The 18,468-nt window shown below is 49.2% G+C and overlaps 1 protein-coding gene across 2 annotated transcripts; it reads left to right on the forward strand.

Annotated features, from left to right (window-relative positions):
* The first annotated feature begins 1,069 nt into the window (after positions 1 to 1,069).
* Mavs (mitochondrial antiviral signaling protein) lies at positions 1,070 to 14,600 on the forward strand. 2 transcript variants are annotated; one of them, XM_051144654.1, is made up of 7 exons: positions 1,070 to 1,222; positions 4,904 to 5,080; positions 7,066 to 7,243; positions 8,476 to 8,645; positions 9,852 to 10,005; positions 12,010 to 12,467; positions 13,228 to 14,600. In XM_051144654.1, the coding sequence occupies exons 2-7, from the start codon at positions 4,964 to 4,966 to the stop codon at positions 13,657 to 13,659; spliced, it is 1,509 nt and encodes a 502-aa protein (XP_051000611.1). In that variant the 5' UTR covers positions 1,070 to 1,222; positions 4,904 to 4,963; the 3' UTR covers positions 13,660 to 14,600. The 2 variants fall into 2 exon arrangements, with proteins under 2 accessions (XP_051000611.1, XP_051000612.1); XM_051144655.1 differs by lacking the exons at positions 1,070 to 1,222; positions 4,904 to 5,080; positions 7,066 to 7,243 and adding an exon at positions 7,349 to 8,042.
* Positions 14,601 to 18,468: the final 3,868 nt, after the last annotated feature.

Below are 18,468 nucleotides of genomic sequence, written 5' to 3' on the forward strand. Positions count from 1 at the left end.
CGAGACCGGTCTAAGGGCCTTGCGACCGGCCTGGCCCTGCACCGCCCAGGCCCTCCCAGGCCAACCAACAGCCGCGCCCAGGCTCCATCCTGCCACGGCTTGGCCAATGGTCGCGCTTCCGGCCCCGCCCCTCCCTACCCCACGCCTGGCCAATGGCCGCGCGGCCAGCCTCGCCCCGCCCCGCCCCCTTCCTCTGGGAGGGCTCTGCACAGTCGAATGCGGTCAACCTGTGGCTTAGTCTGACTTACGGTAAGTTCGCTGTACGGGCGTGGGTACTCAGGGCTCAGTGGTCACCGACGTCCTTCAGGGAGGGGACATTGGTCGGAACCGAATGCGGCTCGGAGTCCGCAGGAGTTTCCAGGCCTGGGCTTGCGGGGTCGGGGAGGTTTCTGAACGGGACTAGGAGAACGCGGTCTGCCGCACACGTATTTGGGACCCCGGCACTTCCCAGAGCCTCATCCAGCGCCCTTAGTGAGCAGATAGGTGGTGCAGAGCGTTTGCTCTGGCTGGACAGGAAGAACTCGGAGTTCCTCCTGCTTCTCCCAGGCCTGGCCGCGCGCGACGACCTGTGGCAGCGGCGCCAGGGTCTAGGCCTGCCAGTCCTGATTGAGGCCTGATCCTGGGTCTGGACAGTTGTCGACAGTGACACCTGTTCAAAACAGCCTCCCTGCACTTGGAGACCTGTGTCCCTCCCAGGAATCTAGCCTGAGGCCAGGAAACCTGTCCCTCGGGAGTGTGGCTATTTTCTTTCTGTGACCCGGTCAGAAGCTCTGTGAAAGTCAGGTCGGAAGCTTTGCTGTGTCCTGAACACCGCTGCCAATCTCCCTTTCTCTGAGATGGGAAAGAAGTTTGAGGAAAAGGATGAAAACAAAGGAAAGCAAAACCAATGTTCTTTGGACACCGCGAAACGTCAAAAACTTGAAGGGCATTTAGCCTCGATCTCAGTCAGAACTCTGGTGAATGTCCGTGAGGGCAGCATTAATGCCAGCAGTGTCTGAGGGACTTCTGTGTCTTCAAAAGCTTTCTCTCCATGTAGTCCCATCCCTAGGCAGTGACCTTGGCATAGTCCACGGCAACAAGTCTGGGGTTCAAATTCCACCCAGCTGCAGGTCAGCCGTGTAGCTTGGTATCACTTCCCTTCTCTTGTGATTATGTCAAAGGACTAAATGAAAGAACCCCAGGCTGCTCCTGTTAACAGTGAACCTCCAAGAAATGAATAAACGTGAGCGTCCTCAGCCCTGGGGGCAGGGCGGGGCACTTGCCTCCCCACATCTGTGCATTCAGAGTTGTGGTTGGACTGCGGAAAATTGCTAATTTGACTCCCTCAGCACATCTTTCAGGTGACCTGGGCAAGGAGGGGGCAGGGTTTCGCCAGCCTGACCTCCACACAGCTAATCCTTCATTCGGCCTTATCTCCCTGATCTGCCCGTCCATCTGTAGCTCTTAGGAACGCAGCATCTGGTAGGTAGTCAGCAGTGCACCTGACACATGTGGGTACCCTCTGCTCTGCAACACCGACTCCCAGAGGCCTCATACTCGATGAAGGGCACTTTGTTCCCTCTTCTCCCACTTCTTTCTTTTCTTCGGAGCAATCCTCTTGGAATCCAACAATTTGTTAACCCTGTCTAAGTGGAGCTCTGCAGTGCCATCTTTCCATGCCTCTCCCCTGACTTCCCTAGTGCAGTGAATGGCACCTTCCTTGTCCCAGCTCCCAGGAAGCAACATTTGGCGCCCCCCCCCCCCACCACTACATCCACAAAGCACCAGGGATATAGCCGCCCGTGCCCACCTCCTGGCCACACCCATCAGCATCCCCAACATGGTCTCGTGACTTGTCCACCTCCTTCCATCCTGGGCTTCTGTGTTTCACCCCAAGGAAAACCCAAAGTCCTTCCCACGACACCTTACCTGCTGGTAGCCTCTTCCTTAACCTCTGTCCCTCCTCTTAGCTTTTTAAATCGCTTCACTCGCCTTTCTCTTCGAACACTCCACGCTCCGCTCAATCACATCGTAGAGCATTGGCGTCTGCTTTGCGTTCTGTTCGAGACTCCAGTCTTTTCACGGTGCAGAACCACTCAGCTCAGACATTACCAATCAAAGGGCTTTCCTTGCTCACCTCAGCTTAAGCAAGGTGTTTCCGCCTGGAGTTCTGTCCCACTGTCTTCCCTTTGCTTTCTTCATAATCAGAATTACTATCTGGACTTACCGTCTACGTATGTGCTAACTGATCTGGTACCTGTTCTGCTCCAATAGAACATAAATCGGATATGGCATGTTTTGTCTTTTTTATGCCTGATGTGGAGAGCAAATAAGAGATAAGTAAGCAAAACACATGTAATTGTCGATTGTGGCTCAAATGGCTCAGCAGGTAAAAGTGCTTGCTGTGTAAGCCTCATAGCCGGAGTTCAAGCCCTGGAACTCAAGGTGGAAGGGGAGAACCAACCCACAAAAGTTGTCCTCCAATGTTCACATGTGTGCTGTGACATGTGTGAACACACATCCCCACACCCACCACTCGCTTACAATAATAAATAAATGGGTAAAAATTTTAAAGTGGATTAGTTTTACATTTTTAAGGCTTAGTGGGGCTTGTGGGAAGAAGGCTCAGTGGTTAGAGCACTGACTGCTTTTCCGGAGGACCCACATTTGAGTTCTAGTACCCATGTGGCAGCTCATAACCATTTGTTCCAGAGGATTAGATGCCCTCTGCTGGCCTCTGTAGGAACTTGGTCCACAGACATACATGTACCTAAGATGTTAATAATCTTGGGGCTGGAGAGATGGTCAGTGGTAAGAGCACTACTTTCCCATAGGACCTGGGTTTGATTCCCAGCGCCTGCATGGCCACTCACAACCTTCTGTAACTCCAGCTCCAGGGCCTCTGAGGCCACCTTCTGACCTCCATGGGCACCAGACAAAACACCCATACACATAAATAATTTGAAAAAAACTAATTTTTTTTTTTTGTTATTCAAAACAGGGTTTCTCTGTGTAGCCTTGGCTATCCTAGACTCACTTTGTAGACCAGGCTGGCCTCAAACTCACAGCAGTCAGCCTGCCTCTGCCTCCTGACTTCTGGAATTAAAGGTGTGCGCCACCATGTCCGGCAAATCATTTTAAAATTTAAGCTTATGTGTCTGAATTTCTCTGTTGTAGAAGCTCTGAAACCATTATTTTTTTTAAAAAATTTGTTTCAAGACAGGGTTTCTCTGTGTAGCCTTGCCTGTCCTGGACTCACTTTATAGACGAGGCTGGCCTCAAACTCACAGAGATCTGCCGCCCTGAGTGCTAGGATTACAGGTGTGGACCACTGTGCCCAGCTAAAAATTCTGTATGTCTGTGTGAATGTATACCAAATGTGGGCAGGCTCAGAGTCAGATCTCCTGGAGCTAGAATTACAGGCAGTTTCAAGCCACCAGGTGTGGGTGCTGGGAACCGAACTCAGGTCCCCTGGAAAAGTAGCAGGTAAGTAAGTGCCCCTTTCTACTAAACCATCTAAATCAGTGGTCTTGTGACCCCTTTGGGGGGTCAAACAACCCTTTCATGGGGTCGCCTAAGACCATCAGAAAACACAGGTACATTGTGATTCATAATAGTAGCAAATTGCAGTTATAAAATGGCAAATAATGTTATAGTTGGGGTTCCCCACCACATGAACTGTTACAGGGGCACAGCGTTAAGAAGGCTGAGAACCACTGCGCTAAACCATCTCTGCTCTAGACCTTAATCTCTGCTCCAGACCATAATCTCTGCTCCAAACCATCTCTGCTCTAGACTGTCTCTGCTCTAGACCATCTCTGCTCTAGACCATCTCTGCTCCAAACCATCTCTGCTCTAGACCATCTGTGCTTTAAACCATCTCTACTCTAGACCATCTCTGCTCTGGACCATCTCTGCTCTAGACCTTCTCTGCTCTAGGCCATCTCTGCTCTAGACTTTCTCTGCTCTAGGCCATCTCTTTAGTAATGCTCTCAAGTAACTGCTCTTTCCCGTCTCCCCAGCCCCTCTCTGAACCACTATGGAAAAGGCTAGTAATTTACCCTGAGTTATAATGTGACTACAGTGTAGTGAAACTCAGTTTTCTCCCATGAGGACATATACAGGTAAATATGGTAAGCTTCTGTGGTGGGCCAGCATCATGTGAGAAACAATCTGATGTGAGAGACCTCAGTTCTTTGCTCTTCCATAGCTAGCAAGCCCCCTAATTTCTTTGTGCTGCTACTTCTCCATCTTTACAGTAGAATTATCCTACTATCATTAGGTTGGGCAGCTCCTCCTTTTATCTGTCTGTTTTCAGTATTCCCAAAAGAAGCAACATTTGTAGGTGACTCTTGTACTATCCTACCTTAGAGATAGGAGTGGATCCAGAACCCTTCACACAGCCTGAAGAGCTAGGTTCAATACCTCCTGTGTTAGAGGCAGCTGAAAACCCTTAGTAACAATGAATAAACCTAAAAAGGCAGAAGACGGTCCTAGATCGCTAGCTCTCTGCTCATCAATTCGCTTTTAAGGAAGATTTTTTCGAGCCTCTTATCCAGTCTGATAGCACAGGTTGTTTATAGAAGTAAGGATTAGGAATGGAGAGGTGGCTTGACAATTGGGAGAATGTGCTGCTCTTCCAGAGGACCAGAGTTCAAATCCCAGCACCCCCATCTGACTGCTTACAACCACCTGCTACTCCAGCTCCAGGGGTTCCAGTGTCCTCCTCTGTCCTCCCCAGGCACCTTCACTCATGCATAGGTACACTCATGCCTATGCACATACACATAACCTTTCAAATTAATAAAAGAAATCTTAAAGGAGGTAAAAGTTAAAGGAAAAAAAAGCAAAGATTCTAGAAGCTGAGAAAAAAAAAATGCCTTCCTCCAACCCCACTTGTTTTCCTGTGTGATCTTTCTTCCAGTCCATCTCTCAGCCCATCCCACCCTCCCAGGGACCGTGTCACTCCAGAAGCTGAGCAGCCATGACATTTGCCGAGGACAAGACCTATAAGTATATCCGCGACAACCACAGCAAGTTTTGCTGTGTTGATGTTCTGGAGATCCTGCCTTACCTGCCCTGCCTCACAGCCAGTGACCAGGTGAGCCAGAGAAGCCAGAGCTGGCCAGTGTGAAGGGCACAGGGCCGGCGTTCCAGGTTTCGGCTTGCCCCAGCTCTTCTCCCAGGTCAGGGCTACCTGCTTCCTCCCCTCCCCTGAGGCTGCCATTTGCCTGCTTTTCTGATCTGCCTTTTAGATCAAGCGCATTCATGGTGGCTTTTCTAACCTTCCTGAATTCCTTTCATTTTTATGTTGCACTCAGGAACATGGCATCAGATCAGCAGGTTTCTAGGCTCTGGCTTCCTATTTTTCAGAACCTTCTCTTTGCTTGCCCTTGGGTCCTGGTCCTGCTTGGCTTTGATCTTTCTCTCACAGGACCTTTTCCTGGGGTGGAGTCTGGAGTGTCAGTGCTGAGGACTTGGAGCACTTGCTGTGGGCTCCTGCACTCCCAGTGTTCTTGGCTCTTCTCAGATGGGATGGGCTCCTGTGTTCCCAGAGCTGCCCACGTGCTGCTGGGCTCTCCTGTTCTAGGGGTCTCAGGACTGTTGTTTCTTGTGAGGTCTCCTGTGCAGATGCTGTTACAGTGGAGGGCTGGCCAGTTAGGAGAGTGTGCTGGCCTTACCTTGTTTAGAGCATTCATGGGGACACCCAGTCATCTAGCCCATAGAAGATGTTTCCTGTGGATTGTCACTTGTTTTTCTTCTCCTCTTCCTCCAAGTTTTCCTCATGCCCTTCCATTCCACTCTCTCCTTCCTTTATTCCTTCCTTTTTTTCTTCCTTCCTTCCTTCTTTAGACACGGTCTTACTATGTAGCTCAGTCTGGTCTCAGATGTGTAATCCTCCAACTGAGGAGGTGTTGGGACTACAAGCTGATTAATCATTTTCTTTTCTTTCTTTTTTTTTTTTTTCTATTTATTTATTTATTTATTTTTGTGAAAATGTTAGTATTTAATTAACCTCCCCAGGCAGCTTCAGGACGCCGGTACCTCCAACACCCTTCTTTTTCTTCTCTTCAGCTCCTCTGCTGAAGAATTTGACCTTCAGGATGACTGGCTGCTTAGGGAGCTTGCCCTTCCTTTTTTCCCTTTTGTGTAAGCTAGTTGGGTTGTATAATAAAGTTTAATTGTTAAGAAACAGAGCCAACATAGTTGTCAAAGTTGATGCTGTGGTGATGCATGCCTCCAGCATTCCTTCTGCCTCTTGGGTGCCTGTGATGCTCACCGATGTGGCTGTGACCGTGGCTTACATGGCTCCAGAAAGAAAAGAGCTGATTGGTCATTTTCAAGTGGGAATCCAGTGAATAAAAAATATACTACAGCTGCTATCGTATTTCTAGAACTTCCCCAGGAGTCCCCTCACCGGCCTTGCTTCCCAGTCTAGGTCTCCTCTCCTTTCTTTTCTGTCCCTTTCATCCCATGGTTGCTAGGCCCCTCGCCCTTCTCAACTCACGCAGACTCTTCTCTTTGCTTTAGGGGCTGTCTGATTCAAGCTTTGCACACACACACACCCCCTGCTCCCGCCCCATGCTGTTTTGCTTCTGCTAAACCTCTGTTTCCTCATCTGTAAAGTAGGGATGATCATAGCATTTACTAGGACAATGCCTGCAAACCTGGCCATGGCCTTTTCCTGGCTGCTTCCTTTATACTAGTTGATTGTTCCTCCTCACTTAATACTTGGGCTACCATCCTTGTCTTGTCCTGCCTCTCACCCAGTTTCAGTTAGCTGCCTTTCTCTTGTGGCTTTCTTTCTTTCTTTTTTGTTTGTTTGTTTAGTTTGTTTTGTTTTTCGAGACTGGGTTTCTCCGTGTAGCCCTGGCTGTCCTGGAACTTGCTTTGTAGTCCAGGCTGGCCTTGAACTCACAGAGATCTACCTGCCTCTGCTTCCCAGGTGCTGGGATTAAAGGCGTGTGCCACCACCGTCCTGCTTTCTCTTGTGGCTTTCTTAGTGTTCCCTTTGTGTAGCTCTCTTCTGAGTGGACAAAAAGCTAGACTACCTGGCCTGAGTAGGGTGGCTGTGCTGTCTTCCAGGATCGACTGCGGGCTTCCTACAAGCAACTAGGGAACCAGGACACACTCTGGGAACTCTTCAATAAGCTCCAGCGTCGGCTTGGCTGGGTGGAGTACTTCATCCGGGCACTGAGAATCTGTGAGCTGCCTGGGCTGGCTGAGCAAGTAACTCGAGTTTATCAGAGCTACCTGCCTCCTGGTGAGCATCCTGCCCTAGCCTTCTTCCTGGGCCCATGCCTGTTTCCATGGCTTGCAATCTCCCTCTTCCTTCACCCTTGTACCTCCTGTCTGTCTGTCTCCATCACTGTCCATCATAGGATGTATCTGAGCCACCTCACTGGCTATGTCCCTTTGGCCATATCCTTTGATTTTTCAGTCTGTCATAGTGGGGCTAATGGAGATATCCCTCAGGTGTGGCTGCAGTGTCTAGACACCACGGGACAATGCCTGCTGAGTGCTTAGCTGGGGCCCCACACCTTCCCTGTGCCCAGCACAAGGTACCTGCTGTCGTTTGGTGGCTCTGGTGTTTGCCTCCCTACTTGTCCTCATTTCCTCCCTATCTCCTTTCTCTACAGAGTGTAGAGTATAGAGTCTACACCCAATAGCTTGCCCAACTCTCTGTTTTTCTTCCCCTGCCCAAGGTTTCTCTGAGAACATCCTGGTTTTTAACCCCCATATCCAGCTGCCTAGCTGCTCCTTAATTCTTCTCAGTGTCACTGCTAAGTCATGGGACCAGAAGGGGGTTGGTGTTTGAGCCTGAAGAGAAGATCCAGGAAGAAATATCAAGCCAATCTTGACATACCGTGTTTGCTTCTCTTTCTCTTTTCCTCCCTTCTTTCCAAGTTGCTCTCATTTGTGGAAGTTAACCGTGCATTCTCAAATAAGAAATGGCTATGGTAGAGTCAGAGATGAGTCATGGCAGCGGTCAGTTGGGGATGACAGCTGTGAGGAGAAAGCTTTGGGACAGAGGATGAGAGTGAACACTAACAGTCTGGCTGGTGAGGGGTTTGTGCCCACCAACCCTATCTTCCTTGCCACCTTCCTGTCTTCCCCAGTTCCCTCTCTCTTTTTGTTTTTGTTTTTTGTTTGTTTGGTTGGTTTGGTTTTTGTTTTTGAGACAAGGTTTCTCTGTGTAGCCTTAGCTGTCCTGGACTCGCTTTTGGAGACAAGGCTGGCCTCGAACTCACAGAGATCCACCTGCCTTTGCCTCCCAAATGCTGAGATTAAAGGCGTGTGCCACCACGCTCGGCTTCCCTCTCTCTTTCTTGCCCCCTCCCCGGTGAGGTTTATCATGTCTAGTGAATGCTTCCCACATCAGGTCAGCTTGTGGAGTTATTGAAGGGAGGTTAGATGCTCCAAAGCATCCAGGCCTCTTCTATGACCAGGATACTTCTGATTCTCTCTGGACATCACTATATCTTTGTCCTTTAGGGACCCCACTGCGCTCCCTAGCCCCACTGGAGTCACCAGCTATTCCTGCCACAGTTTCGGGACCTCCTGCGTTTGCATCAGGCCACAGCATCCCTGACAATGGCTACCAAGAGAAACCAGGTTACCCCAGGCCTGTCCAGGATACCCAGCCACCAACATCCCCAGTAGAGGTAAGTTCTCATAATCTACTTCAAGCTGCCTGATTGTGTGCTGTCCTGCCCACCCAGCCTTTCAGAAGCCCCTTCCTACCTCCTGAGAAGTCAAAGCTCATCTAGGGTTCTCTAACTAGCTACCTAGCTGCTGGCCAGGCCTACTGTCCCCTTAGCACTCTGTTGTCATCTCACTAGGAGGCTATGGTTTTGAGGTCTTTGCAATGGTCCTGGTAAGAAAGACTGGAGTGTAACCAGATTTGAATATGAAGGAAGTGATATGAAGGCTCAGGAAGACAGGGATGGATGGTAACAGGGCTCTTAATTATCAACCCTAAAGGCAGGTATTGAGGGAAGACAACTAGTTCTTCTGAGATGAAGTGAGTTGGCCACGGGGTGTAGAAGAGACCCTGAACTGTGGGTCTGAAGCTATAGGGTTTGTGCAGAAACTGCTAAAGAAAGGGCTATATGTAGTGGCCACAGAGCCAGACAGACACATGGATGGGGAACATGGGCAGTGAATGTTTGTTATTTATTTATTTTTAACATTTATTTATTTTATTTTATGTGCATTAGCATTTTGTCTGCTTGTGTGTCTGTGTAAGGGTGTCAGATCATGGAGTTACAGACAGGTGTGAACTGCCATGTGGGTGGTGGGATATGAACCCGGGTCCTCTGGAAGAGCAGTCAGTGCTCTTAACCACTAAGCCATCTCTCCAGCCCCTTGTTTTTTGTTTTTTAAAGCACTTGAGGTCATTTGGGGAGGCTGGGATGTAGCTGTCAGTTGGTGGAGTGCTTGTCTAGCACACACACGTCCCTGTGGTCAGTGTCCAGCACAATATAAACTGGGCATGACGACACACATCTATATGCCTAACACTCAGGAGTTGGAGGCAGGTGGGTCAGAATTTAGAGTCATCCTTAGCCACATAGTAAGTTCAAAGCTAAGGAGAGATACATAAGACCCTATTGCAAAACAAAACAAAACCAGCAACAACAAAACCAAATAGGTACCAGGGACTGAAGACTTATATTAGGTAAGTATATTGTCTGTGAGCTACACCCTCGCTATAAAGGTTACCCGGGGCCAGAAGCAAGGCATGGATTCCCTAGGGTCCTGGGCTCTAGAACAGGAGCTGAGGCCTATAGGCACGCCCCATAAATATCTGCTGCCCTTTGTCAGCTCTTGGAAGGAACACCGCTTTATTTCCATTTCCTCTATTGCAGAACTCAGAGCAAACCCCACAGGCCAACTTCGGGGCCATTCCGAGGATGTCTGGTGGCTCTGTGATGCCCTCACCTAACCCGCAAGCTCTCAGCCCTCAGCCCTCCAGAGAGCATCCTGAGCAGGAAACAGAACTCAGTGGCACTTACACAGCAAGTATGCATAGAATGTGCTGTTACAGGGTCTCTCGGACCTCCCAAGGAGGCAGGATAGAAATAAAGGGTATTTACTTCAAAGTAAGTGAGTGAGTGCACGTGCACATGTGTGTGTGTGTGTGTGTGTGTGTGTGTGTGTGTGTGTGTGTGTGTAGGTGTAGTAGCAGCGGCTCAAAATGCACTCATTTATTACCACATGGCTGCATCTTCTGGTCTTGCTGCTTTTCCTCTTATGCATTCACGGACATATACACATGTTCTGTTACTCCCTATTGGCTGGTGTCTCTTCATTCTCTCATCCTCTAGCACAGAAACCCAAGCCCTGGCACGTGGGCAAGGCTCTGGGTAAAAGAGAGGCAGGGCTCTGAGCATAGGCTTGAAACTGGCCTTATTACTCCTGCTCTAATTCTGTGGTCAGAACAAATTATAAGGCCAGCCAAAATTCTGAGAGTGGGGAAGCCGACAACATCACATTGGAGAGTGTGATAGCCCTGTACATGTCTATTGTACGTTGCTGCATATGAGGGAGAGAGAGAGAGAGAGAGAGAGAGAGGCGGGGGTGAAGAACACTAGGGCTGTTTCTGCACTCAGGAAAAAGGACCTGGTAGGGATTTTCCAGGGTCTGAAGACAGAAAGGATAGCATAGGAGCAGCTGGTGGTGGAGCTTTAAGCACTGCTCTGTACAAGGCGATCTCCAGATCCCAGCTGTGCTGGTTTGAATGGGAATTGCTCCCACAGGCTCCTACATCTGAATACTTGGTTCCTCAGCTGGTAGGACTGTTCAGGGAGAGCTAGAGGGTGTGGCCTTGTTGTCAAGGAGGTGGGCTTGGAGTTTTTAAATGCCCATGTCATCCCCAGTTAGCACGTTCTCTCTCTCTCTCTCTCTCTCTCTCTCTCTCTCTCTCTCTCTCTCTCTCTCTCTCTCTCTCTCTCTCTCATTCTGCCTCATGCTATAGGTCAGATATAGGCTCTCAGCTACTGTTCCAACGCCATCCCTGCCTGCTTGCTGCCATGCTCCCCACCATGATGGTCATGGACTCTAACCCTCTGGAACTGTGAGGCCCAGATTAAGTGATTTCTTGTACAAGTTGTCTTGATCATGGTATCATCACAGCATTAGAAACGTAACCAAGACACCAGAAAACCACTAAAGTGGTTCCGGGATCAGAACCTCCCGTGCCCCCTCAGGACTGTACTCTATTCACCCTGCCTTCCAGGCCAGAGTGGCTCACTTCCAAAGACTTTCCAAACTGTCTTCTGTTTGTCCTTGGTGCCTGGCCAACCCTCAGTGCCCTAGGATTGCCATGTGAACTGCCAGAGTTGGGGGAAATCACCTAATGCTCCTGACTTCTTTCACAAATGGCATTTCATTTGTAGCATGTTTGTGAGCACAGGTCCTAATGGTTTAGCGGGAGACATCAGACATCAGTTCTGCCCTTTCTCAGCCATGGCAAGTGTATCCTCAGCAGTCTGTGAAGAGTCTGATGTCATCACCCGCCACTTCCTGTTTCCCTAGATCAAACTCCCTTCCTGGACGACTAGGTCCTTATGCTTGCGGGCATGTGCCTGTGGCTCAGTTGACTGGTGTTAGTGGTTCTGTTGAGCCATCCTGATGGCTCTTGCCCTGATTCAGGAGTGCTCTTGCTAGAAGGTAGCAGGGGACAGTGTCAGGGGATGTCCCAGGACACTCATGCTCATGCCCAGGACCAGGCAGAAGAGCAGAAGTGGGAGAAGAGGCAAGTGCCTAGGGTGGGAGGAAAAAAGAATCATTTATAATGAGCTAAGCTTTTGGATGTGGATGAAGGTAGAGCCCGTTTCACCTTGGTGACAGGACAGACTAGGGCTGTAAGTTACGGGCTGTGGGCCGAGAGTCTTCTCCATGGGCAGCAGATGGGAAGCAGGATGTGGCAGGGACAGTGTGACCAAGGGCATGAGGACCCTTCTGTGGCCATTAAGCTAAAACAATTCTTTGGGTTTGTTTCTGTTTTTGTCTCCCCACCTGTAGATGTTGACTCCGTTCCCACATCAGCCCGTGGACCTGTGTCTCCAACAGTTTCCTTCCAGCCACTCCCACGTACTGCCATGCGGACAAGCCACTTGCCTGGGGCCACAGTATCAGTTCCTTCTCCTGATACCACTGGATCGGTGTTTGCAAAGGGAGCTGGTGACCAGGCCACGGCTGCCACCTGTCTCAGCACTAATGAGGGAGTTCCCACCAGTTCTGTGACCACCAGCGCCGTGCCTTCTTCCACCAAGTCAGTACCAGTGAACACCATGCCTTCCAAAGTGTCCTCCAAGTCGCCTATCAGTGCAAAGCCCTCTACTGCAGCCACCAATATGGCGCCATCAAAATTACCCATCAACTCAGTGTATGCTGGCCTAGTGCCATCCAGAGTGCCTACTAGTGTGGCCAAACCACCTGGCAGCATGACACCACCTGAGAGGAGCAGCAGCCAAGCCAAGGTGAGTCTTTGTGCTGCCTAATAGCGACTCAGGCCACTTTACCAAGACAGCTGTTCCTGCCCTCAAGCCCTTTAGTCCCTGTGTTGTCCCTGGTGTGGGAAGGAGCCTCACCCAGCCCTTACACCTTGCTTTCCAGAAGGAATGGTAGTCAGGAGAGCTAAGCATGGGCCTTCAGCAGGGTGGGGCATGGGACCACCCCCACTGACACGAACCATTTGGAGCTCAAAGCCCCCAATTAAGCTCCGCAGTACCATTTTGCAGATGAAGTAGTGAGGAATGGGTATGGTGGCTCGTGTGCCCTGTGTGTCATTTGACAGTGCTCTCAAGCATCCAGCTTGGAGCAGCTCCTCCAGCCTCGTGACCCCTATAGCCACCTTCGCTAAGGCCGTACAGCTGTCCACCTAAGGGAATCAAGTTCCCTTCTGGTCCCTCCCTTTGCCATCTTCTGGTCCTCAGCTTTTAGGGCCACTGGGATATTGTTGCTACTATGTGGCTTTCAGGCCCAGTCACGCCCCAGCAAGGGCTCCCTAGCTGTGGAGCTCACAGCAGCTCCAGGAATGGGAGAGGGCTGCCCTAGAAGAGATACTGCAACGTCACAGTCACCTCCTTCCCAGCTGTGCCTGTATCACTAATGTGTTGGATTCCCCAAGAGGGCGTCGTCTTGGCAACTGTGGGATACTACTAGTTCATGCTCTGGTCACACCACCTGGCTTATCTCCCTGTCACCTGAACTTCTCCAACACTCTTCTTATATTTCCAGGAGACCTTGGAGGCTCCAGCAGCCACAGTCCCCACTGGAAGCAACCTGCCCAGACCACATAATAGTTCCAGGAGCTTGCCCTCTGAGCCAGAGATGAGCAAACCAGGTGTGCTGGTATCCCAGGTGGACAACGAGCCATTCTCAGTGTGCTCTTTGGACCTTGCCATCAGCCCTAGCAGCTCCTTGGCCTCAGAACCCAACCATGGCCCAGAGGAGAATGAGTATTCATCCTTTAGGATCCAGGTGGATGAGGTCCCCAGTGCTGACCTCCTGGCAGGAAGCTCCGGGCCACAAGCCACCCAGCAGCCCCCAGAACAGGAAGTGCTCTGTGACAGTTCTTTGCCCTGGGGTAAGTGGCTTGGAGCCACTGGTGCACTCTTGGCTGCAGTCCTGGCAGTGATGCTGTACCGTAGTAAGCACCTGGCCCATTGAAGCCTCAGCAAGTGCCACTCACCTGCTCAGTCCTGCCAAGCATGCTCTCTAGGCTTGCACTGGTGGAAGCTGAGTTAGGGGAACTTAGGGATGGTGAGGTCCACTCAGCTCTCAGGGTGGAAGCTGCAGCGAGATGCCATCACTATGGGGTGGGGGAGGGACAGTGTCTCTGTCCTAGTTCATGCCATCTTCTGGTCTTCAGCTTTTTGGGGCACTGGATTACCTCGTTGCTTCTGCTACCTGCTCACATGGCAGTGTAGGATTTTGTGCTATGTGCCCCTAACATCATCCCTGTGGGCCCAAGCCTAAAGATCAGGAGAGATCACACTCTGTTGACAGTGCCCCTCTTCCACCTAGGCCTCCTGAAGCACAAGCACAGGAGTATTGGTGAGAACTTCCGTAGCATCTGCAGCCTGGCCTAAGCCCTTGTCTCTAGAGCCTAGGAGCAGTAGTGGCTGGTCTTTAGGGAGCTTTGAGCGCTCTGCCCCTCTGGTCCCCTCCATAGCCAGGCAACCCTAAAGGAGGGTCTGGAGGTTCTTGTGACTCCAAGAAAGCCAGAAGCAGCTTCCAGGCCTGAGGAAGACCCTGGGAGCCCTGCTCCAGCCCCCTTACCAGACCCCTTCACTTCCTCTCTCCTGGTCTCTGTTCTCTTTGGCTTCCTACACTGGATGATGGACTCCTAGTGGGTGGGGCTCGGGCTGGGCTTGGATTTCAGTTGCACCCTTTCTCTGGCCATCGCAATTGTTTAGCTTCTCTAGCCTTGTTCCCACTGTGAACAGAGGGGAGCTCTCCCTTTTGCTGAGCTCCTCTGAGATTGAAGGATATAGCTGTTTGCCTCGTGCCCGGCCAGCAGGTGTGAGTACCAAGTTCTTGCCCTCCTGCCCAGCCTAAGGTGAGAACGTGAGAGGCAGAGTGCATAATAGTAATTAATGGCAGAGTCTGTGAGAGGACAGCCTTGGCCTCCATAGTGCTCTGTCTTTCTGGCCAGGTATAAACCTCTGTGCCTCACTTTTCTCACCTGTGGATGGGGTGAACATGCATACACATATGCTAATATGTTCTAGTTTTATCAAGGTAATTAAAAAGAATGTATCTGTGCAAATCTTGTGAGTTCTCTTTTATTTCCTTTTTAATTTTTTTTGTTCTGTTTCTTTGTTTTTCAATATAGGATTTCTTTTTATAGCCCTGGCTATCCTGGAACTCGCTCTATAGACCAAGCTGGTCTTGAACTCACACTGGCTTCTGCCTCTGCCTCTGTCTCTGCCTCCCGAGGGCTGGTATTTAAAGGCATGTGCCACCACCATCTGGCATGCTATTACTTTTAAATGAAAAGGTGCTGCAGTCTTTGGGTGTGCAAACCTCAGTTAGAGATGGGTGATGCACATTCTTCCCTCCTTCATGGCCAGGGAGACTCATTACTAATATAGCAGAAATACAGTGAGGTTTAGGCTGAGTGTGGTGGTACACGCCTTTAATCCCCATATCAGGAGGCATCTCTATGAGTTCAAGACCAGCCTGATCTACATAGCAAGTTCCAGGCTAGCTAGAGCTACACAGTGAGACCCTGTCTCCAGAAAAAGAAAAGAAATACCGCCTCAGGGGCTAGAGAGATGGCTCAGAGGTTAAGAGCACTGGCTGTTCTTCCAAAGTCCCTGAGTTCAATTCCCAGCAACCACATGGTGGCTCACAACCATCTATAATAAGATCTGGTGCACTCTTCTGACCTGCTGGCTCACATGCAGGCAGAACATGGTATACATAATAAATAAATCTGAAAGAAAAAAAGAAAGAAAGAAAGAAAGGCTGCCTCAGTTGCCCTGGCCCCGTCTCTCTCTCTTCTACTGTATCTCTGTCTCTCTCTCTCTCTCTCTCCACTCAGGCCCTAAATTCTTTCCCCTTTCCTTCCCCCAGATAAATCTCTCCATATCAGAAAGAAAGAGAGAGGAGAGAAAAAAAATACAGTGAGGGGCTAGAGAGATGGCTCAGTAGTTAAGAGCATTCACTGCTCTTCTGAAGATCCTGAGTTCAAGTCCCAGCACCCACATAGCAGCTCACAACTGTCTGAGCTGTCTTCTGGTGTGCAGGTATACATAGAGATAAGGTATCCATATACATAAAATACATAAAAAATCTTAAAATAAATAAATAAATGTATTTCATTAGATAATTAAGATTATATTTTGAGCCAGGTGGTGATGGTGCACTCTTTAATCCCAGCACTTGGGAGGCAAAGGTAGGCGGAACACTGTGAGTTTGAGGCCAGCCTGGTCTACAAAGTGAGTCCAGGACAGCCAAGGCTCCACAGAGAAACCCTGTCTCGAAAAACAAACAAACAAGATTTTTTTTTTTAAGTACAGTGAGGCATATTCAGGGCATCCTCATGGGTTCCTTTTTTTATTTGTTTTTATTTTTTATTGTTTTATTGTTTTGTTTTGTTTTGTTTGAGACAGGGTTTTTTCCTGTGTAGCCCTGGCTATCCGGGACTCACTTTGTAGATCAGGCTGGCCTTGAACTCACAGAGAACCACCTACCTCTGCCTCCCAAGTACTGGGATTAAAGGCGTGCGCCACCATGCCTGGCTTCCTCATGGGTTCCTTTAAGGTGCCCTTTGCTGGGCAAAGGATAGGCATAGGACCAGCTCCATCTTTGGACTCTATTGTGAACACAAACCCTAGAGGCATCAGGGGTGGGGATTGTTATCACAGTCTTCCCTACATGCCCTAGGGAAAAGTGACCTAATGACTGATTTCTGAACTTCAAGGCACATTTCAACATGAATCTAGATGTAATCTGTCCCCAAGTTGACTACACTGCTTTTGTCACCTTTTGTTTCTAGCCAACTCCTGGAGTCCCTACCCTCTTTCAGGTGCTGTGCTGGCCATGCTCATGAACAGTTGTGTGTGGGCACTAGTTTTTAGTGTGTTGCTGTTCTAAGGTAGCTTTGAAAGATTAGTCTCAACAATAAAGTATGTAGCCCTACAGAGTGTCACCCAGATGTCGAGATTTCAAGCACAGTAGCTGGTCACTAGGCCTTAGGTCAAGTATGTATAGGACACATCAAAGGCCTTCCTGGCTCTTTGCAAATTTTGATGACAAGGCCTGCATTTAGTGACATCTTCATCTCAGCTGGTATCAGTTTGTAGGCCTATCAAATGCCACCTTCAGGAAGAGGAAGGCTTTGGCAGTGTCAGGGCTCAGGAGTTTAATGTTTGTGTGTTGCTTTCAACCACAATAGGATGCATAGTTGGGTAGAAGGGAGATTTGGGGCAGGTGACCCTTACAGCCATGGTCTGGAAAAGGTGATCCGGAACCTAAGGAACGGGAGGAGCATCTGTACCCACAGAAGGCATCTGGGTTCTATAGCAGGACTCTTGGACCTGCCAGCAATATAAATAATGACATGGAGACTTACTAATATTTTAAAGCTTAGACCTTTTGCTTGGCAGTCTCCCAATTATTCTAGCTGTATCCTGGCTAATCCTGGCACCACAACATGCCACGTGGCCAGACCTACCTCTCTGCTCCACTCTGGAGCAGAGTTCTTGTCTGTTCACACCTGTGTCCTCTGGTGGATCTCTGCCTCTGATTTCTTCTCCCAGAGTCTTTAACCCAAGGCTACAATGGCTATAGGGCCTGCTAGATGTGGTCACTGAAGAATTAGCCACTGTTCCTGCCACTAACAACAGCAGCAATATCATAAGGGCCCCCGTTTACCCTACACCCTGTTCATGTTCCAGGCTCTATGCCCAACACTTACATATCACCTCCTTTAATCCTCATGTTGACCTTGTGAAAGAGACACTGTTGTAGACTCAACTTATAGCTGGCTTGTAAGATGGCAGGAGCAAGGATCAGAGAGGACAATGATCCTTGAACCCCAGACCTGATGCTCTTTATCTCAGTGTCTGTCTGGAGCCAGGACCACATTCGAAGTGAGGTTTTTATACCAAAACATGCCTGCCCAATATGTCAAGATCTATCATCTGCTCTAATAGTAAAGTAACAGTCTATAATTAGTACAGTCTCAGGGATGACATAATCATGTGACTATAAGTATTGTATATGTGCCCAAAGTCAGAACCTTCAGGCCGGATGTGATGGGGTAGAGGATATGAACCTATAATTCAGTCCTTAGAAAGCCCATTGGTTTGGCAAGAATTGGTTATTAAAGGAGCTAAAAAAAAAATCGTGTGCCATGTTCAAGGGGAATAGTTAGGAAGACATAGTTGGTGCGTTCATTTAGCTGGGAACCACATATGTGATATGGGGGAATAAACTTTCATATTGTTGGGTTTTGTTTGGGGTTTTGGCTGGGTTTTTTGTTTGTTTGTTTTGATACAGAGTTTCTCTGTGTAGCCTTGGTTATCCTGGGCTCACTTTATAGACCAGCTGGCCTCAAACTCACAGCGCTCTGCCTGCCTCTGCCTCCCAAGTGCTGGGCTTAAAGGCGTGCGCCAACGGCTGGCCCTTGCTTTTCTTTTGTTGCTATTTTAAAACAGAGTCTCTCTACATGTCCTTGGTTGTTCTAAAACTCACAATGTAGACCAAGCTGACTTCAAACTCACAGTGATCTGCTTGTTTCTGCCTCTGGGATTAAAGGCATGGACCTCCATAACTGGCTTCACATTATTCTTTCATGTGATTAAATAAAATACTTACTTTGTGTCCACTATGTCCAGAACATTGAGATGGGTTTTGGCAGCACTAAGTAATAAAGACCTTGTTCTAAGAGTCACCCCTTTTGTTTTCACTGTCTCTGATACAAAAGGGTATAAGGAAGAGTCCCTGGGCACAAGGGCAATGAGAGAG

The sequence above is a fragment of the Acomys russatus genome, chromosome 4, assembly GCF_903995435.1.
Source record: "Acomys russatus chromosome 4, mAcoRus1.1, whole genome shotgun sequence".
Lineage (NCBI taxonomy): Eukaryota > Metazoa > Chordata > Mammalia > Rodentia > Muridae > Acomys > Acomys russatus.

What these genes read in the sequence shown, in the direction of transcription:
- Mavs (XM_051144654.1), top strand. Translation starts at nt 4,964, where the DNA reads ATGACATTTGCCGAGGACAAGACCTATAAGTATATCCGCGACAACCAC. An exon ending in TCAGAGCTACCTGCCTCCTG is followed by an intron (nt 7,244 to 8,475) that starts GTGAGCATCCTG and finishes TTTGTCCTTTAG; the next exon opens with GGACCCCACTGCGCTCCCTA. An exon ending in CACCAACATCCCCAGTAGAG is followed by an intron (nt 8,646 to 9,851) that starts GTAAGTTCTCAT and finishes CCTCTATTGCAG; the next exon opens with AACTCAGAGCAAACCCCACA.